The 26371-nt window shown below is 34.5% G+C and overlaps 3 protein-coding genes and 2 long non-coding RNA genes across 6 annotated transcripts; 3 read left to right on the top strand and 2 right to left on the bottom strand.

Annotated features, from left to right (window-relative positions):
* Positions 1 to 4384: 4384 nt before the first annotated feature.
* Positions 4385 to 5627, top strand: LOC123203647. 2 transcript variants are annotated; one of them, XR_006499327.1, is made up of 3 exons: positions 4385 to 4888; positions 5018 to 5343; positions 5429 to 5627. It is a non-coding gene; the product is annotated as an uncharacterized LOC123203647 (long non-coding RNA). The 2 variants fall into 2 exon arrangements; XR_006499326.1 differs by lacking the exon at positions 4385 to 4888 and having other exon boundaries at positions 4895 to 5343.
* Positions 5628 to 7030: 1403 nt separating this feature from the next.
* Positions 7031 to 7676, bottom strand: LOC123203646 (disease resistance protein RPV1-like). Its single transcript, XM_044620089.1, has one exon. The coding sequence runs from the start codon at positions 7587 to 7589 to the stop codon at positions 7119 to 7121; it is 471 nt and encodes a 156-aa protein (XP_044476024.1). The 5' UTR covers positions 7590 to 7676; the 3' UTR covers positions 7031 to 7118.
* A 2327-nt stretch (positions 7677 to 10003) lies between these two features.
* On the bottom strand, positions 10004 to 11802 carry LOC123203727. Its single transcript, XR_006499343.1, has 2 exons — positions 11199 to 11802; positions 10004 to 10481 (listed from the first exon to the last, which is right to left on the bottom strand). It is a non-coding gene; the product is annotated as an uncharacterized LOC123203727 (long non-coding RNA).
* Positions 11803 to 14265: 2463 nt separating this feature from the next.
* LOC123203459 (TMV resistance protein N-like) lies at positions 14266 to 14745 on the top strand. The gene has a single exon (XM_044619812.1). The coding sequence runs from the start codon at positions 14266 to 14268 to the stop codon at positions 14743 to 14745; it is 480 nt and encodes a 159-aa protein (XP_044475747.1).
* A 4877-nt stretch (positions 14746 to 19622) lies between these two features.
* On the top strand, positions 19623 to 24239 carry LOC123203460 (disease resistance protein RPV1-like). Its single transcript, XM_044619813.1, has 7 exons — positions 19623 to 20105; positions 21139 to 22189; positions 22357 to 22656; positions 22753 to 23105; positions 23206 to 23426; positions 23550 to 23581; positions 23688 to 24239. Exons 1-7 carry the CDS (start codon positions 19627 to 19629, stop codon positions 24237 to 24239), a joined length of 2988 nt encoding a protein of 995 aa, XP_044475748.1. The 5' UTR covers positions 19623 to 19626.
* The last annotated feature ends 2132 nt before the right edge of the window (positions 24240 to 26371 follow it).

A 26371-nucleotide genomic window follows, 5' to 3' on the forward strand; every position in this document is an offset into this window, starting at 1 on the left:
GGTCGCCGTGGGAGCAGGTAACGCACTTAGACTTCCCTCGGTTTAATGGTGACCATTTCAATCATTGGATTACAAAGGTATAATATTACTTTGATGTGGACGGTATTGTGAATGATGATAAAATAAAAATTGTGGCTCTGCATTTGGAGAATGGTGCTATGTAATGGCACCAGGGCTTTATGAAATCGCATGCTGATACGATGATAACATAGGAGGAATATTCAGTAGCCACGAGAACTTGGTTTGGCCACTACATTTACAATGATCCATTGGTTGATTTGCGCAATCTTAAGTAGGGAGCATCGTTACAACAGTATCTAGACGAGTTTGACAAGTTGTACCCTAGGGCTAGGATTAGGGAGGATAAGGCCTTGAGTTTCTTCCTCTTTGGTTTGGTAGACTCATTGCAAATGTCTATACGAATGTTTCGCCCTATTACATTGTCAAAGGCATATGTGCTAGCCAAAATACAGGAGCTCACAGACGCTGCTTTTAAGGAGCAGTTGAGGCCTAGTACTGTACACTATACATGCCACCCATACCTAAGCCTTCATATTACAATCCTAACACTAGTCCAAGTTACCAAAAATTAGCTTCCTCTATTAGTTTGTTGTCGACACCAAATATGCCTAAACTCTAACCAGAAGCACATGTTGGCTCTAAGACATCCTCCAGCAATCTGTTTGATGAGAAAAGAGCTAAGGGAGTTTGTTTCTAGTGTGATGAGAAATACACTCCTGGCCATAGGTGTCAGAAGAAGCAAGCATTTATGCTTCAGTTAAAGGATGAGGCAGGGGAGGATGAAGATAATGAAATTGAGGAACAAGAGGTTTATGTGGAAGACTAGAGTTTGATGCAATTATCTCTACAAGCTCTCCAGGGTTCTGTTGGTTCAAAGACCATGAGAATAACAGGAATACATAGAAGGAAGCATTATATATCTTGGTTGATTCAGGAAGTACTCATAACTTCCTACGAATTCAGACTACAAGTAGACTGAGGTGTTTGTTGAAGCCAATAGAGGGAGTAAGAGTCATAATTGCTAATAGCCAAGACCTCTATTTTATTGCTTTGTGTGAAAAGTTTGAAGTTAAGATTCAAGGTCAGACTTTTTTGGTGGATGTTTACCCTTTACCCCTTAATAGTTATGATCTCATATTAGGGGCCCAGTGGCTAGCTGATCTAAGGGATATTGTCTGGAATTTTAGAGAGTTAACTATGTAATTTTCGATGGGACAACAACAATTTCATCTTCAAGGTGAAAGGGAGATAGGGCTAAGGTTGATAGGAGAGCATCAGCTGATTAAGTTGTTACTCAAGCAGCATCAGCTTGCTTCTCTTCACTTGTTGTAGACTACAGATGCAAATGTGGAAGGGCAGTTGTATGAGTTACAAGTGGCTAATGAGGAAGCAAAATGGTGTGCACTGCAGCAGTTGTTGGCAAAATATGGTAAGGTGTTTGAAGAACCAAAAGGGCTACCACTTGAGAGATTTTAGGACCACAAAATAGTCTTAAAGGAAGACTTTCAACCTTTGAATCTTAAACCTTACAGATATGGAGGAATCCAGAAGGATGCTATCGAGAAAATGGTAAAGGAAATGTTAGCTTCTGCTGTGATCAGGGACAACAGTAGCCCTTATGCAAGCCTGGTAGTTTTGATGAAGAAAAAAGATGGAACATGGCGTATGTGTATTGACTATCGAGCTTTAAATCAAGCTACTGTTAAGGATCGCTATCCAATTCCTTTGATTAAGGAACTGCTGGATGAACTTGGGAAGGCTGTTATCTTTTTTAAAAATGATTTGCGCTCTGGATATTCGCAGATTAGGATATATCCATCCTTCATTGAAAAAACGGACTTCAATACTCATGAAGGCCACTATGAGTTCTTGGTAATGTCTTTTGGCCTTACCAATGCACCTTCCACCTTTCAAAGCATAATGAATTGCATTGTCAAGCCTCATCTTTAGAGAGTTATACTTGTGTTTTTTGAAGATATTCTGGTGCATAGTTCCAGCAACGATGATCACTTATTGGACTTGGAAACTGTCATATAACTATTAGAGATGAACCAATTGTATGCAAAGAACAACAAGTGCACTTTTAAGGCCTCTCAGATTGAGTATTTTGGGTACATTATCAGCTTAGTAGGGGTTCAAACTGATCCTATGAAAATTACGGCCATTTAAGAGTGGCCAATGCCAAAAACTCTGAAGCAATTGAAAGGCTTCCTCGGCTTAGCAGGTTATTATTGGCGTTTCTTTCGAAACTATAAGGCCACAACCAAGGCCCTTACAGACCTCTTGAAAATGGATAACTTCTCTTGGAATGCAGCAGCTCAACAATCCTTTGACCAACGTAAAATTTGCCTTTGCACAACCCCTGTTTTGGGCCTTCCAGATTTAGCTAAAGAGTTTCTAATTGAAATTGATGCTTCTATTAAGGGAAGTGGCACTATGCTTATGTAGGAAGGGCATCCTATTGCTTACATTAGCAAGCCCCTGTCCTTAAAGAACCAACTTTTGCTTGCCTACGAGAAAAAAAATGTTAGCCATCCTTTTCGCAATCTGTAAATAGGAATACTATATTCGCAATCAACATTTCACTATTCATACCGATCATCAAAGCCTTTATGCCTCATTGAGTAGAAACTTACCACACCTTCATAGCAAGCTTGGGTGGCCAAGTTGATGCAGTTTAACTATCAAAATCAAGTATAAAAAGGGAAAGGAGAATGTTGTTACGAATGCTCTTTCTAGGTGTACTGCTAGGGAGCTCAATCATTTGACTTTTGTGATTTTGTCTGAGGAATTGTGTTACGATCCTAAATGCAAGGTATGGGACTTGGATCCCACATTGGAAAGTATGGGCAACTAATGTGGGGTTTATATGGCCTTGGGCTCTCCCATCTCAATAGCTAGCTTTTGAGATGTGGTTCTCCTAAGGTTCGTATCATTTGGTATCAGAGCCATCACCATGTCTCTCAGTTGCAATCGTGCGGCGCGGGTGGTGACGCCGGCATTGCAGTGTTCGCCCGGGGCTGCGGAGCGTGGTGGTATGTTACGATCCTAAATGCAAGGTATGGGACTTGGATCCCACATTGGAAAGTATGGGCAACTAATGTGGGGTTTATATGGCCTTGGGCTCTCCCATCTCAATAGCTAGCTTTTGAGATGTGGTTCTCCTAAGGTTCGTATCAAATTGATGGCACGAATTCAACAAAGGTGGCAAGAGGATGTAAATTTATGAGCTATTATCAAGGCCAAGTCACCTAATCCAACTGTTTTCAGCAAGTATGAATGGAGGAATGGACAGCTACATTGTCAAGGAAAACTTGTAGTTGCCAATATTCCGTAATTGCAGCATCAATTTCTCTTGTTATTCCATGATTCTATAGTTGGAGGCCATTCTAGTGTGGCAGCTACGACAAAGAAACTGGCTTCAGTGGTTCATTGGAAAGGCATGTGGAGGAGTGTAAGAAATTATATTAAAAGGTGCACCACCTTCCAGCAATATAAGTATGAAAATGTTGCTTCACCAGGCTTATTATGTCCTCTTCCAATTTCTGGGGGAGTTTGCCAATCTTACTATGGACTTTGTGGAAGGCTTGACTAAGTCCCAAGGCCGCAATGTTGTTCTAGTAGTGGTCAACATGCTCACCAAATGTGCCCTCATGGGGCTTTCTCATCGCTTCTTTGTGCAAGCTGTAACTCAACTTTTCCTTGACCTAAATTACATGGTAATCCTCACACAATTACTAGTGGCAGAGGAGTTGTATTTCTTAGCAAATTCTGGCAAGAGCTCTTCCAACTCCAAGGAATTAGTTTATAATATTCTACGACTTACCATCCTTAAACAGATGGCCAAACTGAAGTTATTAATCGGTGCCTGGAGAGCTATCTTCGGTGTATTGCTAAGGACCTGTTGCATACATGGTTTCATTGGTTATCCCTGGCTAAATTTTGGTATAATACTAGCCACCACACCAGCATTAACATGAGTCCTTTTGAGGCATTGTATGGCTATCCAACTCCCATTCATATTCTCTGTTTCCCTAAAGATTCATCGGTGGCTAAGGTGGACACTATGTTGTGATTGAGGGAGGGTACCATCCAGATTCTTCAACACAACCTGTGTCAGGCTCAACATCGTATGAAGTATATTGTTGATGGCAAATGCATAGATCGACAGTATCAAGTGGGGATATGGTCTATGTCAAACTTTAGCCTTACCGGCAAGTGTCTATGCATTAGAGTGCACCGAAACTTCACCCCAAGTATTATGGGTCTTTTCCTGTGTTGGAAGTTGTAGGCAAAGTGGCTTATAAAGTGAAATTGCCTCCTGACCCTTTAATTCACAAAGTTTTCCACGTTTCTTTGTTGCGTCCTGCTTATTCCAGAGTGGTTGCTTCCCCTATTCTTCCATCCTAACTTCGGCTACAAGTTCGTGTTCCTCAAACCATTCTTGACAGGAAGTTGGTTTGCCGTGGAAATGTCGCTGCTGCCAAGCTGCTAATTAAGTGGCAAGGGGAGCCCAAGGAGACTACTACTTGGAAGTTCGCTGATGATATTCGTCAACGGTTTCCAAGCTTCCCCCTTGAGGGCAAGGAAGCTAGGAGGGGGAACTTGTTGCACGATGAATTGAATTGCATTAACAAGTGGCGATAAAGTCTGGTACTAGGGAAAGAGAAGAAGAAGAGGAGTTGGTTGATCCGAAAACGACGTGGTTGGACTTAGTGGTTGATGCGATATGATATCGTAGATTGAGTTGTTATTTTGTAATAAAAAACGGTGATGTTTTCCAATTTATAATAAATGCGTTGGCACCTACTTAAGGCGGGAGAATTTAATGTAGAGAAATGGGTTTTCAGTTGCAAACAAGTGTGTTGTATGTTCTTTCGTTCTCTCCGAATTCTGATCTTAGTCTCTCTTCTTCTGTGTGATTTGATACCTTTTCTTCCTCCATTCACTTCAGCCGGTATCATTTCCCTAATTTTCTTTTTTTATTTTCGTACAGTTCTTGGGAGAACATTTGAATGTGAAGCGCTTAGAGTTAGAACAAGAATTTATCGACTCGGAGGCCTTAAAATTTAAAGGTGAAGAAGCTACAAACTTCTGTACGGCAAGTTTAGAAGACAAAATGCCATTTCTCCAGATGCTTCAAACTGTAGAAACCCCATCAGTTATTTTGCTTGTTTTTTGTTACAAGAAAGACTGAAAAGATGTTGAGGATTAAGAGAGTGCCAACCGTTGTTTCGAATTACCAAAGGGAGGAGACGGAAGAGGGTGCTCGTCGTAGCAACAGGTGTGGTTGGAATTGTCTTAACAAGTGTTGTCGCAAAGGTGCTTGTTTAAATGCCTCTGTGAATTTTCCTTTCATTTTTTTGATTAAATTGGGAATCAATTAATCTTTTTTTTTTCAAACCAGAGGCAAGTTTTCCCTTGTATCTGTTCCAAGAGCGTCAACAAGACTGAGACTGGAAAGGGAGTGCTTCAAAATCAAAACAGAATATTTCTTTGTTAATTAAGAAGATTATATGTTAATTAAAGTGGGTTTCAACAGTGACGAGATTAAGAGAATTATAAACATGTATATTTCTCTAGGTTAAAAGCATTTTTTATTTTCAGCTCAACTGTTTACCTGCCACCATGGAAAGCGGCGGAAAATCGCAAGAGTGATGGTGACGGCAGGATTAAAAGTGCAATGTTCAATCACCAGGGCAGAGACTTCAACTGATATAAGGTTTTTTGTCATTATAAAAAAAGGGGGGTGAATCAATAATATTCAATTAAACTAACAGAATATATTAATATAATTAAATGATAGATGGATATTTAAATTTTTAATAGTTATTAGGTAAGACTTTGTGAATAGAATAAATCTTGGATGGTAATAACTCTTTTAACCTAATGTAAATAAATAAGTTTAATTTAGATAATTACATCTTAAGCTTAATTTATAATTTATTTGGTTACAAAAGCTAAAGAATATAGTAAATTTACCATCTTTATTTGAATACACAATCCAAGCATTTCAATAGACATCATATAATGATTGGTCTATATTTTGATTCCATCTCGTAGCTATATATAAGGGCCATTAGGTCAGGATTAGGGGTGACAAAAAAAAATCGAACTAGAATTAGAATCAATGGATACCCAATTTTGGTTTTGGTTCTTACCCAAAATCGATTAATTTTGAATAGGTTCTGATTCCAATTTGATGGAACCGACCAGTTTCAGTTCCATCTCCTAAGGAACCAGAACCGAAACCAAAATATAGAAATAAAAGGGCATTGTGGTGCTCTATACCATTTGATTTGTCACTGTTTTTAATTTTTTCTAACCTGGAAAAAATAGTTTATCTGAAAAAAAGCTCACTGTTTTTTATTTTTAAGAACGCTTTAAAAGTCTCATCATCCTTTTTTTAAATACACATTGTTATATGGTCCAAGATGTTTCGCCTAACTCAAATCATAACTGAGCCTATCTTTTTTGCTATACCATGTGAACATCTCACTCTCTTCTTTTCATTTGTAGATTTTGATTTGTCTTTTTTCCTTCTTGAAGTTCTGGTAACTAATTCCAATTCCTCAACAATTCATTTATTTATTTTATTGGCTTTTATTTTCTACCCTTTTTATGATCCTAAGGTGTGAAGTCATTTTTGTTTAGATATGATTTCATTTTTGTTGTTTTTTGGCATCACAAATTCACCATATAATTATATAATATAAAGTACAGGTTTTGGGTAAGAATCAAAATCTATTTGAAACTTATAAGACCAGTTTTGAGTAAAAACCGATCTTATAGGTTTCAAGTTCCAGTTCTTATTTATAAAAATCAACCAATTCTGATTTCTCCAATTTCTATAGATACAATAAAGCTTAGAAGAAATATAAATAACTTTTATCGCAAAACTGGTTGCTGTTTCCAAACTAGATTGTTTACTTCTTGTACTATCATAAATATATTTATTATCGATAAAATTAGCAAAATAGTATATGATATATGTATTTGTCTAATTACTGAAATATGCGTTTAGAGGTCCATAAATAAAAATTAAAAATTAAAAATTAGAAACCCGAAAACTGAAAACAATATCAAAGCAAAAGAATTCACCTGATGGCATTTGAATCAAAGCCAGACAGATTGGCGACTTCCGTCAATGCATTTCTCCATCTCTGCAACATCTCTGGTCTGTCCCTATATCGTTCTTCATGATCAGCAAATGCATCTCCGAAATTCCCCGTTTGCTTCCTTACATCTGATGGATCTATACGATAGAAAACTGGTATAACAATCTGACCGTTCATTTTCTTGCAATCGAGGATCTTTACAAGTTCTTCGAGGCACCATCTAGAAGAAGCATAGCGTTGAGAGAAAACGATAATTGAAATCATTGAACCTTCAATTGCCCAGGAAAGAGAGGGTGAAATCTCATCTCCTTTTTTAAGTTCGTAATCGATGAAAGTTTCAATCTTTCTCCTACACAAAGCTGCATTCAGGTGGCTCGTGAAGCCATCACGGGTATCCTCACCTCTAAAGCTAAGAAAAACATCATACCTTACTAGAGAAGAAGAAGCCATCGTACTTGCTTGAAAACAATCTGACTCTTTGAAGTTCTCGGTCTGCTCACAGGATTTGGAAAAGGAAAGTAGGACTACGCGACTGAGAATCTGTGTTCTTTTATCAATGATAGTGGGGTGAAAGTGCCACCTTTTTTTTTATTTTTATTTGACTAACTTTCACCGTCTTTTTTCGCTTTTTATTCGACCTGTTGAATCTGTGGATTAATGATAGTTTATATAGAAATTATTTTTTTAATGCAATTAACTTTTGTTACGCAGCGAAATTCTCCCTCCTTAACAAAAGGCACAAGATTTGTACTTAAGAAGCAATTAGATATGCAAACAACGTACAGAACAGAGATTGAGCGAGAATACGGTAGGAATTCGTCCATCCAAAACATTGAGAAAAAGTAAACACAACTCCATAATTTATTCAATCACATTTCGGTAAAGCCTTATATATTAAGAAATATGACAATTTGATGAGAATAAGTTTATGAAGTTGTGTAATCTAAGGCACAATATATGAAATGAATGGAGGTTTCATAGGTCGTAAGTTGTATGGAAACGATTAAGAAGTCGGTTAACAAGCTACCATTTATATGATTTGTTGCATAAGGTTACAAAAATAGTCATTGTTATGTGATCTTTGATGCAAACTCAAGAAAGTGTCTAACGTTGTGTGATTTATGGCATGATAAGGAAGGATGATAGCCATTGTTGCGACTTGTGATGAGAGAATATATGTCATTGCTTTATGATCTTGCCATAAGAATGAGATAAATATCGTGCCACTAATGTGTGATCTTTGGTGCAAAACGCCACTATAGTGTAATTTTTGCTGTAAGAAATGGATATCATGCTATTGTTCTGTAACCTTTAGTGCAAGGTTTCAATGTTGTGTAATCTTTGGTACAAGTTTTGAAGACTTGGATTTGAATTTCTATCATGTTTGTGAAATCTTAGAAAAATTACTTATCAAAAAAAAAATATTTGGTAAGAATTGTGTGGTCTTACACTACAACAAATTTTATAGAAGATGATGAAAATTTTCATCCCAAAAAATAAAAAATTCGTTCTAAAAAAGTCAATCATAACAAAAGGTCAAATCATCAAAAAATGCACATTACTAAAGGATAATGCCTACGAAAATATAAATAATAATTAATAATTGGATATTGTGAATGAAATAGTGTTTCATTATAAAATAGTACATATTTTGGAATGAAAATTTTTGCCACAAATGAATTATATTTCCTCTTAAATAATTCTATTTTGTCCTAAAAAGAACACATTTAGGGACAATTTTTCGTCCTTATTTTTGCAAAGAATTGGGAATAAAATTTTTCGTGATTGTTTATTTAGTCAATTAAAGATAAATTTTTTCATCTTTCATTATATGGTGATTACAAGATAAATTTTTTTATCTTTTATTATATAGTAAATCAGAGATAAATTTTTTTGTCCTTAATTATACAATGAATTGTAGATAACTTTTTTCGTCCTTGATAATATAGTGAATTAGAAACTAAATTTTTTATCTTTAATTATATAATAGATTATGAACAAATTTTTCATGCTTGATTATGTGATGAATTGAAGATAATTTGTTTTTGTCTATGTGATGTATTTGGGACGAAAAATTTCATTCATATGTATATGAAACAGGGCTGAGAATTCCAATTTTAAATGAAAATAAATAGTTATATTGATATTCGAGATCCAACAATTCATATGAAACATCTTTCAAGTAAAAAGACAATAATTAATATCAAATTTTTACTGCTATAAATCCACTAATAACTAAGTAATAGCAAAATATTATATATCCATTAATGTATTTATATACAAAATGCCCAAAATGCATCTACTCCTTTGTCACCTTCAAATTCATTCGATGACTCACCCAATGCAAAATATTCTTAGAAAGATTTTTATGTAAAGGTTATTTGGAATTTCACTTAAATGAAAAATATAGGATCAAACTGATATAATTCCGCATGCAAGTGCAAAGGCTGATATACTCTTCCTTCAAATTAGTGCAAGTTATAGAAACTCAGAATTAGCTCCATATTCCAAAATATGATGTACATTAAATTGATGTTCTACAAGAGAACACTAATTAATTTCCACTTATCATTTGTTACTTCCTTCCATCGATTTGTGAAGAGCCCCTTGGCCCTGCAACCCTTCTTATCTTTCTTTGAACACTAAAAACTTACAGGATATGTTATATTGAAATTGTCAAAATCATTAAAATTAAAAAAATTAATAATTATAATTAAGCAACACCTACATTGAGAAGAAAATGTATACACATGAAGATGGGCTGACCAAGAGATGCTTAGTCAATCAAGAAGCTTCACGTAAAATAGCAAAAGTTTCAAATTATATAAACTATGATTTCACTCAACCAAGCAGCGTCATGTAAATGGCATAAGTGTTTTTTTATGTAACATGAATTCAGTATTCACAGACGATTCTATCTCACAACAAAGAATAGATAAAAAAACTCTTGTAAATGAACAATAATGCAGTGACTACTACAGACGGAAGAACTTACATGGTAGAAACCATAAAGAGAAGCAAAACATTCAACATTCTTCCTCTCTAGTATGTAATCAATTTCAACAAACATGCGACTTACCTGTGCGTACAAGAGAGACCAGGAGATATGAATGTAATAGAAAAAGTGCTAGAGAAACCAATATAAAATAGAGCAGTAATAGATCATATGACCCCATATTCTCCAGACATCTATCTAGTTTTAAGTTTCTAATAGAAATGCACGGGACACATGCACTTTCACATAATAATAAAGACGTTGTCTGATCTGTGGATCCCAATCTAGATCAATAATAATCCATTCTAATGCATGTAATGGTATAGTTGACAACATATGGAGCAAATCTGTTGAAGAAAAAGAAAGAATCATAAAATGTATCAGAAAACCACCTGGAGAGTACGCTGTTAATCAGTAATTCTTTTCCTTTATATAGTGACCTAACTATGGTCCAAAGGATTGGATAAAATTAGCTCAATATGACCAGAAATCTGAAACTACCAAATCAAGGACACTGATGCTCTGTAATATTAGCAACATCAGGAACAACATGGTCGGTCAAATTAGATTACGAGTTTGATTCACCAATCCCAGGCCCTGCAGACACTATCAGGTGAATGGCAACCATGATAATTACAAATCAGCAAAAAGAACAATGAAATTGGTAGATGTCATTTATGAATCTATTAAGTCAGCCAAAATGTGACACTTGTGAATCCATGCTTAGAAAACAGAACCTCAATCAAGTGGGAAACAAGTAAAAGTTTATCAACATTCCATATATAGAGAACATGGACTTTCCAATGTTCATATATATAGAAAATCAAAATTAATAACAATGCCGTGGTTACGATGATAAGTTATATTAGCAGCAATTAGTTGCAAATACCTAAAGAAACAACTAGTTCAGATTCCATGCCACATACAGAATCACCAATCAAAGGCATCAGTACAAATGGACATAACAAACAAACCCCCATTGCATGATGAAGGCATCAACTCTAAATCAGGCAAAATTAATGAAAGAACCAACCAATAAAACAAACAAATTAAGCCTCACATACCATCTTGTGTGACCAATGGATAACCAGAACCATTGCTGCAATTGTGGGAAATCTCCTAGCAGCCTCCATGATATTGATGAACGATATAAAACGTTAATTCAAGATTCAAATAATGAAAAAAGAATTCCTTTGATTGAGGCAGCTCGACATGGCCAAAAGAAGATGATTAAATATTTATTGCAATTCAGCAACAGTTACTTGAACTATAATGCAGATTTAACACGTTTTAGTGATGATTCTGGCGTTTCTTTCCCAAATTCGATTATAATTGCTGGATTGTATGCTAATTTTTTTTTTTTTTGGCCACTGAATATTACACAGCTTCTGCAAATTTTATTTTAAACCATTTTTTCTAGACCAGAATATTTATTTCTCAGGCTTGGCATGAAAATTGCTTCAACAACATGGAAATTTAGCTACAAAGCACTTACCTGGTGATGAATCTTTTCTGAGTGCCACACCTTATGCCACATCGAGCAAAACATTGATTTAAGGAAGTCAGCTGCTACATTTAATTAAATTAACAAGATACTGTGTTTGCAAGATTCTGGGATTTTAAGTAGATGCTCAGAGCAACTCAGGCCAATGTATTTTAAATTTGCAAGATTCTGTAACAAAAAAATAAACGGCCAACGCATATTAGAAAAGCTAATATTTGAAATTTATAAAATAAAAATGTCATGTGAAACCAAAATCTACCTTGATACCAGACCATAGTTGTTCAAGATTTTTGTTTTGCATATTAAGTACAACAAGGTTCTCAAGATAGAACTTCAACGGCAATGATGTGCAAAAGTAACAATCCAAATAGATGCATCTTAGCTTTACAAAATCAAATTCTAAGCCTTCAAAACCATGCACTTTATTATTTTTGCACCCCTCTCCCATCAAGAGTCTTAGATTATCAATCTGTGAGAAAGAATGAGGATTTAAGTGTATCTCTCTTATATAAGACATATCAAATCTTAGGCCCCATATCATATCAAACCTTACACAAGGCTGCATTCAGGTGGCTCGTAAAACCGTCGCGAGTATCCTCACCTCTGAAACTAAGAAAAACATCACACTTCTCTAGAGAAGAAGAACCCATCGTACTTGCTTGAAAACAATCTGACTCTTTGAAGTTCTCGGTCTGCTCACAGGATTTGGAAAGTAAGGCTACGGGACTGAGATTCTGTGTTCTGTTATCAACTATAGTGGACTGCAAGTGCCTGTATCTTTTTATGGGCCAAAGCACTTTTTCCATCCAAAGTTTAGCTTACCGTAGCCTTTTACTCTACAATTTTAAAAATCTAAATAACCACCATTTTCTTAAAATTTTTTATTATAATTAAAAGTAAAAATATTATTCAATTAAAAATATTTTTAAAAACTAAAATTTTATCATATATCCTATTTAATTTAAAAATTCAATAATTTTTTCTATACAAAGTTTTAAGAATGACCTTTTCCCTTTAAAATTTTTTTCTACATCTCTTTAGTGACTATCTCCTTTCCTATTGTTGCCCGATCTTCAGTCGTCAGTGGCCACTTTCATCAGACATCAGTTTGGAGATGTCAATCTATAGATGTCATTTTTCGTCGCCCAACGTGGCATGCAATGTATGGGCATTCCTATCACATCCGTTTATCATCTTAAAATTATAAAATTAATTTACTTTCATTTCAACTCAAACACACATACTCAAGCACATAAATAAGTGTAAAAGACTAATTTACCCCTAAAATATGCTTTTGAGTGTTACACAAATATATAGCCAATCCAAATATTTGTATATAATAAGCAAGTACAAAGTAACAAACTTTATTGTGCTTACATCATCAATTGAAGAACCTACGGTCAAGGGAACCTCAGACAGTGGTCCCACCCCAACCTCAACATCTTGTAACAAATTGAAAAAACACTATGGAAACCCATAGAACCACTATATTGGACAATTCATAAAGGCGGAAATTTTTTTCCTTATTTGCAGTGAAAACATTAATGATAGATGCTATCAAAACCTCCAACTGAGTAACTCGGCCATGCATTTTAGCGATAAGGGTGTCAATGTAGCCCCATACACGCTTTTCCCAAATGGATAGCATACGTCGCTAACTCTCATCAACAGTTGTTCGCTCAAGGTCTAAGGTTGATAGCCATCTATCTCAACCTCATATGTGGGTGGCAAATCATTTGTCCACGATTGAACACCTACATCTATAGATGAAAGTTTGCTCAGCGAAGTCAAGGGCGAAGCCATCGTATGGGCATCAATCATGCCCATATACTTTAAGAAGTCTACATATACTCTTAAATCTCCCTTAATAAAACAAAGTGTGTGAGAGCTACATTAAACCAAGACTTCTTTAAATCTAAAAGCTTCCTAAAACATGTAGTTTTAAAAAATTTTCTTTTTGTGCTCATCTATTAATGTTGCTTAAATCTTTGTCACCTTGTCACAATGGCCTCGTGTCGTCACTTGCCCTTAAAGTGGCACTACTTAAAATCTCTTATGTCTGATTGGTAGTTCATATTTTCTCTTATTTATGAAAGCAGTATTTTGCATCAAAAGAATTAATAAATTAATTAATTTTTATAATATTTACATATTTCATATTTTTATAAATAATAAAACATAATAAGAAATGATATATTAATCTTTTCTCTATTTTAATCATTGAAAGATGATTTAAATTGCCAAAAATCTCGTCAGTATGTGCTATGTATTTTCCATATATGTGTTTATCATCGTGTTTTTCATTGTAGTAAATGAATTTAAAGTTTATTATATACTAGCATTCAAATGTAATGTGCTGGTCATTACCATTTAGCCCCTGAAGTGTCAGTGAAATATAACACCCCTTAATTTTGATCCATTTATTAATAACCCTTGTGAATCGTGTTTTGTAATTTACGCTAATCACCTTATTCAGTCAAACACATAGATTAAAAAATAAATTGCAAGCCATTTCCGAGAAATGCCCGAGCGAGAGCCAAGATATTGAACATGAACCCAAATTAAAAATTAAAATAGCTTCAAAGTCTGCGAAAGACAAATAGTCTGGTTGCTTCAAGTCAACTGCTATGGCCTCGTCTTCTTCATCTTCTCAAGTGAAGTATGATGTTTTCCTCAGTTTCAGAGGTGAGGACACTCGAGACAATTTCACCAGCCACCTCAATGCAGCTTTGTGTTGGAGAAAGATTGTTACTTTCATCGATGATGAACTTGTAAGAGGAGATGAGATTTCACCATCTCTTTTGAATGCGATTGAGGGATCGGAGATTTCAATCATCGTTTTCTCTAAGGGTTATGCTTCTTCTACATGGTGCCTGCACGAGCTTGTAGAGATCCTCAATTGCAAGGGAACGTACGGTCAGGTTGTGATTCCTGTGTTCTATCATGTCGATCCATCAGATGTAAGGAAGCAATCAGGGACTTATGGAGATGCATTTGGTAAGCATGAAGTAAGATATATGGAGAGGAAAGAGATGTTGCAGAGATGGAGGAATGCTTTAACGGAAGCTGCTAATTTATCTGGCTTTGATTCAAATTCCACAAGGTGAATGCTTTTGCTCTGATATTATTAGATTTTGATAAATATACTTTTAGTATCGCAAACTAATACATTTTATGTGGCTATGAGATAATTCTTCTATATGAAAATCATTTTCGATTATGAAAGATAAAATTCAAATGTAACTTTTATAAATCTAATTATGCAATTGAACCTGATTTAATTCTTTCATTATAATTGTTTGAAAATAGAATTAAGGGCGTATGATTTTTAAAAAATAATAGCACAGGGGTTTTTTCTGGTAGGGTGTGTATAAAATTCTTTTTTGTTTTATCTAATAATAATTTTTAAAGAATTAATATGTAATTAAGAAAAAAATGATAAATGGGTTCTAATAAGAAGCATATTCATATTTAAATTCAATTTATTATAGAACAAGAACGATGTGAAATTGGAAAGGGCATTTCTAATTGATAACCAAACTACTAACAGTTTCTTTAACAAAAATTGAAATTTCTTCGAGTATTGCATATATGCCTTTTCATGGAAAGTCCAAACCAAAATTGGGCTGTTGGAATGAAAAATTGTCTTTAATTCTTTTTCATATATTTATTGATTAGCTTACTCTTGTTTTTACCTTTTGTTTCTAATGTAGGCCTGAAATATATATAGTTTTCTTTTTTTCCTATTAATATTAAACTAAATTATGGTCCACTATCAATTAGAATTGATGATGACACAAACCCACTATTAGTGGCCACATAATCCCATAACACAAAGGCTGATAGCGTTACATCATCCATTCCTACCCTTTAACATCATGTGGATTGGGCTAAGTGGACTGGGTTTGATTGTACCCAATTTAACCCATATTTATGTTATTTGGTATCCATAAACTCGTGAACTTATACAACATTATATCCAAAAAAAAAAGTTAAAATTGAGTTTTTTATATAAAATTTAGTTCAGAGCAATTTGATATGATTTGAAATTAATTTATATTGGGTTGTCTTCTCGCGATAATAAGAACTTGATTGGAGTAGCAATGAAGATCCAGAAAATTAAATCTTATTGTTTGATAGGTCGACTGAAGTATGCAAGGTAGGACTTTGGCATATGGGTGGTATAGGTAAGACAACTTTTGCTGATGCAGTCTTCAATGAAATTACAAGTGAATTTGAAGCTTCACATTTTATTCAAAATGTGAGGGAAGCATAAAATAAAAATCAATTACGTCATTTGCAAAAAGAACTACTTTCTGCAATATTAAAAAATGAACACCTTGATGTGAGGTTTACATTTACAAAAGAAAGGCTTGGATGTAAAAATGCTCTTATTGTTTTTGCCGATGTGACATATTTGAAATAAATAAAAGAACTAATTAGAGATCTTGAAAACTTGGGTTTTGGAAGTTCAATCATATAACAACAAGGGATAAACAAGTTCTTAAAAACTGTGGACTGAATGATTCAACCATATATGAGGTTGAAGGATTATGTAATGATGAATCATTTCAACTTTTTAAACCGCATGCCTTCAAACGAAACCATCCAATTAATGAATTTTACTTGGTAAAGAAATATATGAATGGGAAAGTGCATTGAATGAATTAAAAAAATCTTCGAATGAGGTTATCCAAATAGTGCGTAAGATCAGTTATGACATGCTTCTATAAAAGATGAGATAAATATCTAGTTGATAGTTTCAGTTCACATATTGGAATAAGTGTTCTTGTTGATAAAACTCTTATAACTATTTCACATAACACAATAAGAATGCATGATTTGATTCAAGAAATGGGTTGGAAAGTTGTCCAACGAGAGTTTGTCAATAAACTTGGCCAACGCAGTCGATTGTGGCATCATGAAGATGTTTATTCTGTATTGAAACAAAATTTGGTAAATATACATGGCGTTAACTTTCAATTTGTATGTTATAGTATATGGGATATCTTGACATATTTGAACTGGTAGAGTATCTCTTTCATTTTTCTTCATAGAATAGTTCATGTAGTAATGGGTTTTAGGTTTGGGAGGTATATCATGTTATTGTGCTCTTAACTTGTCCTTTTATTTTGATTGTAAGGAACTAATAAAATAAGAGACATGCTCTTTGATATAGTTGAAATGAGAGATACACTTAAATCCTCATGCTTTCTCAAAAATGGCTAATATGAGATCCTTGATTGTAAATAACTTAAGTTACTATAATAAGGTTCATGGTTTGACAACATTAAATTTGATTTCTTAGAGTTAAGATGCCTTTGTTGGGATCATTCCCCTTCCCATTGTTGCCTTTGAAATTTGATCTTGATAACCTTGTTGTGAAGTTACAATTCAAAGAATAAAAAATTTGTTTGAAAACTAATCAATTTTTGTTCTAAAACAGATCAAAATGAAAAGATGAACATAAGTGCGAGTGCAAGCAGGTGTGCGCGGGTGCGTATGGGCGGTACAAGTGCATGCAGGTGGTTATGGGTGCGTGCAATAAGTACGGGTGCATATTGGTGCATGTGGATGTGCGCAAGTGCGTATGGGTGCATATGGATGCATACAAGTGTGTATGGGTGTGTGTGGGTACGTATGGGTGCATGCGGATGCGTATGGGTGCATACAAGTGGGCACAGGTGCATATGCGTGCGTGTAAGTATGTATGGATGTGTGCGAGTGCGTACGGGAGCGTGCGGGTGTGTGCGGGTGCATATGCATGCTTGTGAATTTGTATAGGTGCCTATGGGTGTGTGCAAGTGCTATGGATGTGTGCGAGTGCGCACATGTGCATGTGGGTGAGTACGGGTGCACATGGGTGCATACAGGTGCATATGCGTGAGTGTGGGGTGCGTATAAGTGCATGTAGGTGTGTGCGAGTGCGTATAGGTGCATGAGGGTGTGCACGGGTGCATGTGGGTGCACGCGGGTACATATGGATGCATATGGGTGCGTATGGGTACACGTGGGCGCGAAAGCGCGTGGGTGTGTATATATATATAACAAAAGTGAGCAAGGGTGTGTGCACATCTGCACAGTAGACTTGACCACAATTCATAAACAATTAGTTTTGTTTCAAAACCACTAGTTCACGGTTCAAAAAAATAAGAACCCTAAACTAGAATCGTTACATGATGGTTTGTAACTGATTTAGAACCAATATTGAACCAACGGTTCTAATTCATGGCCCCGATTCGAAACTGACATTGAATCGTCAGTTTTGATTCATGACCCCAATTTATTTTTAATTAATAATTATAATAATTAAAAATTAAAAAAAAAAGCTTGGACTTAATTTTTCAGTTCAGTTAAGTTTTCTATGTATCCTTTTGGGGTTTAAAAGAATCAAAGTCTATGTAATTCTCTTATCTTTATGTATTCGATAGCCGGTAGTCACCCCCTTACCTTATCATTCACCTTCGCTATCTTGACTTCAAGTTCTCGTCATCGAACTATCCATAGTTAAATCAAAAGGTTCTTCATTAAGTCTACTTTTATATCTTGTTGGCGTAATTCTACTTTTGTCCAATCATCAACGTATAGTTGAACTTCAATAGATTCGGAAGCCAAACTTGATCGTCTCTCATCCAATATATTGCTCTCTTGACTAAAAGTTTGTTCTACTACGACAGTTGACGTCGGTACTACTAGAACTTGTTTAGTAATAGATACTAATATTGGAAAGATTGATGTATGTTAACTCCACTATTCTAGAACTGGAAAGTCATTATCTATATTGCTATCACCAAACTCATAAGTAGTACTTAAATAAATATCAAGCTCTAAGGTGGAGCCTGCATCATAATATGATCACCATAACTAATATTTTGGGTCGGTGATGGAGCAATAGATGGTAGAGAGAAAAAAGAATCACCTTAGTTACCATAAATTAATGAATATTCAGCATAAATTTCTTTAATTAAATTCGTAATGGTAGTTATAGTTAATGAAATATTAACTTCATCCTCATAATCTAATTGCATGCATTCATAATATAATGTTAAATAATCTATAACACCAACTAATTTAAACCTAAGATTTAAAAAAAAAAAAGCAACAAGAAAAATTCCTGGAATTTCTTTATCGTAATTTAACCATTTTGTTTTCTTTACAAAAATAGTTTTTTTTAAAATAACATCTTGTTCGATCTCTTGTAAAGTTCCAATACTATTAAGGGCTTCATTTTAAAACACTCATATGGGTATGCGCACTTCTTTGCATTTTGCACATCAGCATGCACCTACACACACCCATATGCACCTATACACACCCGTGCTCACCTACACGCATCCACGGACATCCATACGCATGCGCTTGCACCTGTCCACGCCCTACGCACCCATGCACACTCGAATGCACCTGCACGCACCTACTCGCACTCGCACCATTCTTCATACTTATGTTCATCTTTTTATTTTGATTTGTATTAGAACAAAAATTGATTAGTTTTCAAATAAGTTTTTGATTCTTCGAATCATAACTCACCAAACATAATATGCTAAAAGATTGAAGAAAAAATCTATAATGAATCTAACGTAATTAGTCGAGAGAGTGACATAATTAGCTAAGATGGGTATTATTAAAAACAAAATTAAATTTGTTTAAAAAATTAAAATCATAGTAAGTTTGCTTAAAAAGATTTACACGAAAAAATTAGTGCTTATTTTAATTAATATCCCTATAAAATGTTACGGTGGAAAGTCATCAAATGCGTAACAAGGACAATAATATTTTTTAATTTAAATTTCGGTCATATAACTACAAAAGGTTATGAAATTTTTAAACACCCCTAGTTTTCATCACAACAATAAATAACCCATTGCGAGCCATTTCCAAGAAATTCCTGAGAAGAAGCAAAAGCAAAGATATTGAACCCATAAAAAGATAAATAAACTTCAAACTCTGTGAAAAGACAAGGAGTCTTGTTGCTTTAGTCAACTGCGATGGCCTCTTCTTCTTCTTCATCTTCTCAAGTGAAGTATGATGTTTTCCTCAGTTTCAGAGGTGAGGACACTCGAGACAATTTCACCAGCCACCTCAATGCAGCTTTGTGTTGGAGAAAGATTGTTACTTTCATCGGTGGTGAACTTGTAAGAGGAGATGAGATTTCACCATCTCTTTTGAATGCAATTGAAGGATCAAAGATTTCAATTATTATTTTCTCTAAGGGTTATGCATCTTCTACATGGTGCCTCCAAGAGCTTGTACAGATCCTCAATTGCAAGAGAATGTTCGGTCAGATTGTGATTCCAGTGTTCTATCATGTAAATCCATCAAATGTAAGGAAGCAGTCAGGGACTTATGGAGATGCATTTCGTAAGCATGAAGTAAGATATAGCAAGAGGAAAGAGATACTGCAGATATGGAGGAATGCTTTGACGGAAGCAGCCAATTTATCTGGCTTTGATTCAAATTCCATCAGGTGAACGCTTTTTCTTTTATATTTTTTAACAAAATTCCATTTTAATTGTTTGAAGATAGAATTAGGATTTATGTTTATAAGGGACATAAGATTTTTAGACAATCATAATACAAGGGTTTAATAAATTTTGTAAGGAATAAAACTTTAATCAAGAAAAAAAATGATAAATGGGTTCAAATAAGATAATAGGTGGCAGACCAGCACCAGCACCAGCATATTTATATTTAAATTTAATTTATTTTTGAAATCTTGCATTCCCAACAAAACTCTTCGTCTTCCTAGCTTCGATGGACTGCCGAAGGTAGAGATGATAAGAATAGAGACTGCTGCTAGAGGGAGAAGAAGTGTCGGGAGAGAAGACTGCTGAAGGAGTGACCAAAGATTGAAGAGTAAACCTTAAGGGGGAAACTGTTGTTTTCTTAAACTTGGTCTAAGGGGCAAATTGTTAGTTTTTAGGGTTTATGAAGGGAAAGAGAAATAAAATTTTAGTTTATTTTTAATATTACAAGTAAAATGACAATTTTGTCTTTAAAACTAATAAAATTAACAATTCATGGATGAGTAAAATGGTTTTTTAAATTAAAAGATGAAAATTTGATAAAACAACAATTTTTGTGTAAGAATAAGTCCTTTGGCCTATATTTATCAGTCAAATTATTTTGAGATTTTCATGGTATACCATTTATTATTGAAGTAGCATTGTTGACTTTATGTTGTAAGTAAAATCAATTTTACATATATATATATATATATAATATGCCATTTTGGTAAATTTATTATAGAACGAGTGTTTTTATAATAACAAAATTAAATGATCAGAAGTTGGAAAGAGCATTTTTAATTGATAACCAAATTATAATCAGTTTCACGAAAAAAGTTTTATTTCTGTTAGTTTCATATAATATATGCCAAAAGCTTTCCTTGGAAAGTCCAAACCAAAATTGGGCTCTTGGAATCAGACTTTGTCTTTTTTTCCTTTTCATTAATTTATTGGTTAGCTTATTGTTGTTTTTGCCTTTTCTTTCTAATGTAGGCCTGAATCGAAACTTATAGAGACAATTATTGAATATATTCTGGAGAGATTGAATGATATGTCTTCTAGCAATAATAAGAACTTGGTTGGAGTAGCGATGAAGATACAAAAAATTATATCTTTATTGTTTAATAACTCAAACAAAGTATGCAAGGTAGGACTTTGGGGTATGGGTGGTATAGGCAAGACGACACTTGCTATTGCAGTCTTCAATGAAATCTCAAGTCAGTTTGAAGCTTCGTATTTTATACCAAATATTAGGGAAGCATCAAATAAACATCAACTACATCATTTGCAAAAAGAACTTCTTTTTGCAATATTAGAGGATGCACATATCAATATAAGACTCACATTCGTAAAAGAAAGGCTTGGATGTAAAAGAGTTCTTATTGTTTTTGATGATGTGACAAATTTGAAACAAGTAAGAGAATTGATTGGAGATCTTGAAAACTTGGGTTATGGAAGTCGAATCATTATAACCACAAGAGATAAACAAGTGCTAAAAAATTGTGGATTGAATGATTCTCCCATATATGAGGTCGAAGGATTAGGTAGTGATGAATCCCTTCAACTATTTAAACAACACGCTTTCAGACAAAACCATCCAATTGATGAAGTTTACTTGAAAATTTCAGAAAGAGTAATAAGTTATACTAAAGGTTTGCCTTTAGCTCTTGAAATCTTAGGTTGCTTTCTACTTGGTAGAGAAAAATATGAATGGGAAAGTGCATTGGATGAATTAAAAAAATCTCCAAATGAGGTTATCCAAACGTTGCTTAAGATCAGTTATGATGGATTATCTGATAAAGAGAAGACTCTATTTTTAGATATTGCATGTTTCTTTAAAGGATGGGATAAATATTTAGTCGGTACCCTCGGTTCACATATTGGAGTATGTGTTCTTGTTGATAAAGCTCTTATAACTATTTCACACAACACCATAGGAATGCATGATTTGATTCAAGAAATGGGTTGGGAAATTATCCGACAAGAGCCTATCAATAAACTTGGCCAACGTAGTCAATTGTGGCATCATGATGATGTATATTCCGTATTGAAAAAAAATATGGTAAATATTCATAGAATTAACTTGCAATTTATATTTTATAATGTATGAGATATCTTGAAATATTTGAACTAGAAGAGTTCATGTAGTAATGGGTTTGGGGGGGTTTGGGAAGTATATCATGTTATAACATTATTTAATTTTGATTGCAGGGAACTGATAAATTAAGAGGTATGCTCTTTAATATGGTTGAAATGAGAGAAATACACTTAAATCCTCATACTTTCTCAGAAATGGCTAATCTAAGATTCTTGATAGTGAATAACTTCGATTTGAGACACGATAATAAGGTTCATGGTTTTGACAACATTGAGTTTGATTTCTCAGAGTTAAGATGCCTCTGTTGGGATCATTCCCCCTTCCCATCACTGCCTTTGAAATTTGATCCTGATAACCTTGTTGTACTTAAGATGAAAAACAACAATCTTGAACAACTTTGGACGGGTATTAAGGTATATGTTTATTTCATTTAAAAAGTTTCTTTTATAAATTTTAAATATTAGAATTTTTTTTTAAATTGTATTGGTCATTTCTTTTCTCTGTTACAGAATCTTGCTCATTTAAAATACATTGACCTAAGTTACTCAAAACATCTACTTAAAGTCCCAGATCTCTCAAAGGCTCAAAATCTAGAGTGCTTGATTCTAGAAGGCTGTACAAGTTTGTTTGAGATCACTACTCCTTCTCGGAATCTCAATAAACTTGTTAATTTGAATCTAAGAAATTGCAAAAGCCTTATCAGTCTTCCAAATGGCATCTGTAAGTCAAAGCTACTGAAATACCTTCGTATCTCTGGTTGTTCGAAACTTGAAAGATTGCCTGAGGACTTACGAAATTTAGAGAGCTTGGAAGTACTAGAAGCTATTGGAATATCTGTGAGAACTATCTTCAATTATGTCTGGTTGGCTAGTAAGAGAACTATCTTCAGTTATGTCTGGTTGGCTATCACCTGGTCAATCAGGTTTGTGGTTTTTAAGAAGATTAAATTTGAATCACTGCAGTCTTACAGAGTTACCCAATGATATTGACAAGCTGTCCTTACTCGAAGATTTAGAATTGGAAGGAAATAATTTTCAGAGCATCCCATCAAACATCATGAACCTTTCCAAGTTACAGATCCTTAACATAAGGTTTTGTAATAGGCTTCAATCCTTACCAAAGCTTCCACGTAATATAGAAGAACTTAGGGCAGATGGTTGCAAATTGCTAAAAGCATTATCAGGTTTGACAAATCTAATAATTCAAAGACATTCTGGAAGGACATTGAACTTCTCCAATTGTGTCAGTTTGTATTGGAATACACTCAAAAAAATTTTGAATGATTCTATGTTGGATATGTTCTCAGATACATTTTGCCTGTTCAAACATGAAAATAAGGTATCATTCTATCTCTCATTTCTATATGATTTCAATTGCTTATCTGAAGAAAAAATGATATTAAGTCAACAATTTTAGACATAACCAGTTTTATGTAATGTATTAGGGAGCTGGCAAGCCACAAGGTGTTATGTGTTTCCCTGGAAGTGACATCCCAGAGTGGTTTAACATTCAAAGTAGCGGATCATCTATAAAGCTACCGCAAGGTTTATTCAATAAGAAGTTTCTGGGTTTGGTCTTTTGTGTCATTGTTGAAGTTGAAGATAATTATAATCTTGATAATTTCTTGAATGTTGTGTATGAGTTGCAAGTGAAAGGCGTAGATGTGTACATAACATGTGATAAAAAACTTCTTTCACTTGGACCCATGTATATTAAATCGGATCATGTATTACTTGGATATAATTGTAATTCATTGGATAATGAACTTTTTGAATTACCTTGTGATAAGGAAGCCATTATCTCTTTCAATCCCAAAAACAATTTAGAGAAGTTTGGGGTTGGAGATATAATGGAGTCTAGGGTAAAAAATATCAAGAAGTGTGGGGTTCGTTTATTGTTCACTGAAGAGTTTGAGGAACCTATGAAAAGATCAAGATGTTCTATCTTTGATGAAGAAGATCCAGAGGAAGAATGTAACATCCACAGATATGTCTAAGGGTATTTTAGTCTTTTTTCTCCCTCTAATATTTGTGTGATTTAATTAAGTATTTATTTTGGATATGAAGGGGTAGTTGTTCATCACAAGGATCGACACCCGTTTCGTGCCTTAGGAAGGGCAGAATGGGCATTTCACATTAAACACGTGGAAATTAGCTAAGTGAAGAAACGAACTAACTGTTCATGGTCAGAGGGACACCTAGTCGCCCGTTCATCAAATTTAACTATTAGATAAGATCAGTTTCTTGGTGATTTTGGGATGTGTATTAATGAAATAACAGTAGGAATGACCATTCATGAGGAGGAATGGTTGTTCATGGGTCCTATTTGGCAAAATAAAAAGAGGCCCAAGTCCATTTTGCTTATTTTTACAATTTGGTTATTTTAGAGCAAAATAGAAATCAAAGAGAAGTCTAAATGTGACTAGGAAGCGAGAGAGGATGCTAGAATCACCAAAGCCATGCAAAGAATTTTGCTTAGGAAGGGCAGAATGGGCATTTCACGTTGACCACGTGAAAATTAGCTAGGTGAAAAAGCTAACTAACTGTTCATGGTCAGAGGGACACCTAGTCGCCCGTTCATCAAAATTAAATATTAGATAAGATCAGTTTCTTGGTGATTTTGGGATGTGTATTAATGAAATAACAGTAGGAACGACCATTCATGAGGAGGAATGGTTGTTCATGGGTCCTATTTGGCAAAATAAAAAGAGGCCAAGTCCATTTTGCTTATTTTTACAATTTGGTTATTTCAGAGCAAAATAGAAATCAGAGAGAAGTCTAAATATGACTAGGAAGCGAGAGAAGATGCCAGAATCACCAAAGCCATGCAAAGAACTTGCTTTTCGGCGGAGAAGAGGTAAGTAATGTGATTTTTCTCCTTTCTTTTCTAGCTATTTTTGGTAGAAAACATGCTAGGGTGACGACTTACTTGAGTAATTATGTGTTGGTTATTTATTTAGCAAAAGAAACTAAAGTATTAATTGGTTTATCATGTTGTGGTGTATGTGTGAAAGTTGGATCATAGTTTGTTGCATATGTATATTTGGATTCTTGACAACTGTTGGTTAGAATCGAAGAATTACCATGATCTATGTAATTTGTGATTGTTCTATTGACTAACAGTAGTGTTATATGCACAACTTTATACACAAACAATGATGTGTAATCATATAATTGAATAGTTAGAAATTAAAGATAAAACAACAATTAACACATGATGACACATCATTGTTTGTGCACAAAAATTGTGTACATAGTATTATTGATTGATTAATGATGATGATAATATGCTTTAAGAGTTGTTTACATGTTAATGAATGAATGAGTGATGATAGCTAAGCCAAAAAGGAGTATAAACTCGTAGATTATGTTTTTCTAGATGTCGATGAACGGTCATTTCTATGTGTATCGATGCCTATTCGTCTGTTAGGAAGAGCAAGACTTCCTCATTTGTCAATGCACATTTGTTCTAAGGTTAAGGCATGAACAGTCATTTGGTATAGAATGAATGTCTGTTCATGGCACTTAAGGATGAACGAGTTAAAGAGATAGATGATTATGAATGATAGGTTAAAGACTAAACAACATTAGCTAAGTGTCGTTAGTCAAATAGATGGATTAACACACGTTCATAGCAAAGGGTGAACACCCTTGCATAGGCTTAGTGAATGCACGAAGAGCTAAGGCTGGTAACGCCTATTCATACAAATATAAAAAGGATAATTTTACCCCTATGCTATGTGTTAGAGTAGGGATAGAGTTGCAAAGGCTTGAAGGTGATATTAAGGTAGCTAGTGAATCAAGTGTGCTCGATTGTGTGGAGGACGACATGGACCTTCACTGAGACAAATTCAGATGAGTCAAAAATAGAGATAGTTGAGGAAAGTGGTGTACACTGAGATAGCCACCAGTTGTGTGTATAAATGGCATTATATGTGAAAGCAATAAGGTTATATGAGAGATAGATAGCCATAAAATACATCATAAACTTAGCGTCAAGGCATATTAGCCAATTATTTTAATTCAGTTCAAGTGTGCATGGTAACGAATAGTGCCATTAATTATTTTTCTAACATGGTTAACGGGATGCATCACATACACATTTGTGATAGGGGTCATCCAAGGATGG

This window comes from Mangifera indica, chromosome 19 (genome assembly GCF_011075055.1).
Source record: "Mangifera indica cultivar Alphonso chromosome 19, CATAS_Mindica_2.1, whole genome shotgun sequence".
Taxonomy (NCBI): Eukaryota; Viridiplantae; Streptophyta; class Magnoliopsida; order Sapindales; family Anacardiaceae; genus Mangifera; species Mangifera indica.

Coding starts and splice junctions, on each gene's coding strand:
- LOC123203460 (XM_044619813.1), top strand. CDS start 19,627: ATGGCCTCTTCTTCTTCTTCATCTTCTCAAGTGAAGTATGATGTTTTC. Junction 22,190..22,356: donor ATCATGATGATGTATATTCC/GTATTGAAAAAA, acceptor TTTTGATTGCAG/GGAACTGATAAATTAAGAGG. Junction 22,657..22,752: donor AACTTTGGACGGGTATTAAG/GTATATGTTTAT, acceptor TCTCTGTTACAG/AATCTTGCTCATTTAAAATA.
- LOC123203646 (XM_044620089.1), bottom strand. CDS start 7,589: ATGGCTTCTTCTTCTCTAGTAAGGTATGATGTTTTTCTTAGCTTTAGA.
- LOC123203459 (XM_044619812.1), top strand. CDS start 14,266: ATGGCCTCGTCTTCTTCATCTTCTCAAGTGAAGTATGATGTTTTCCTC.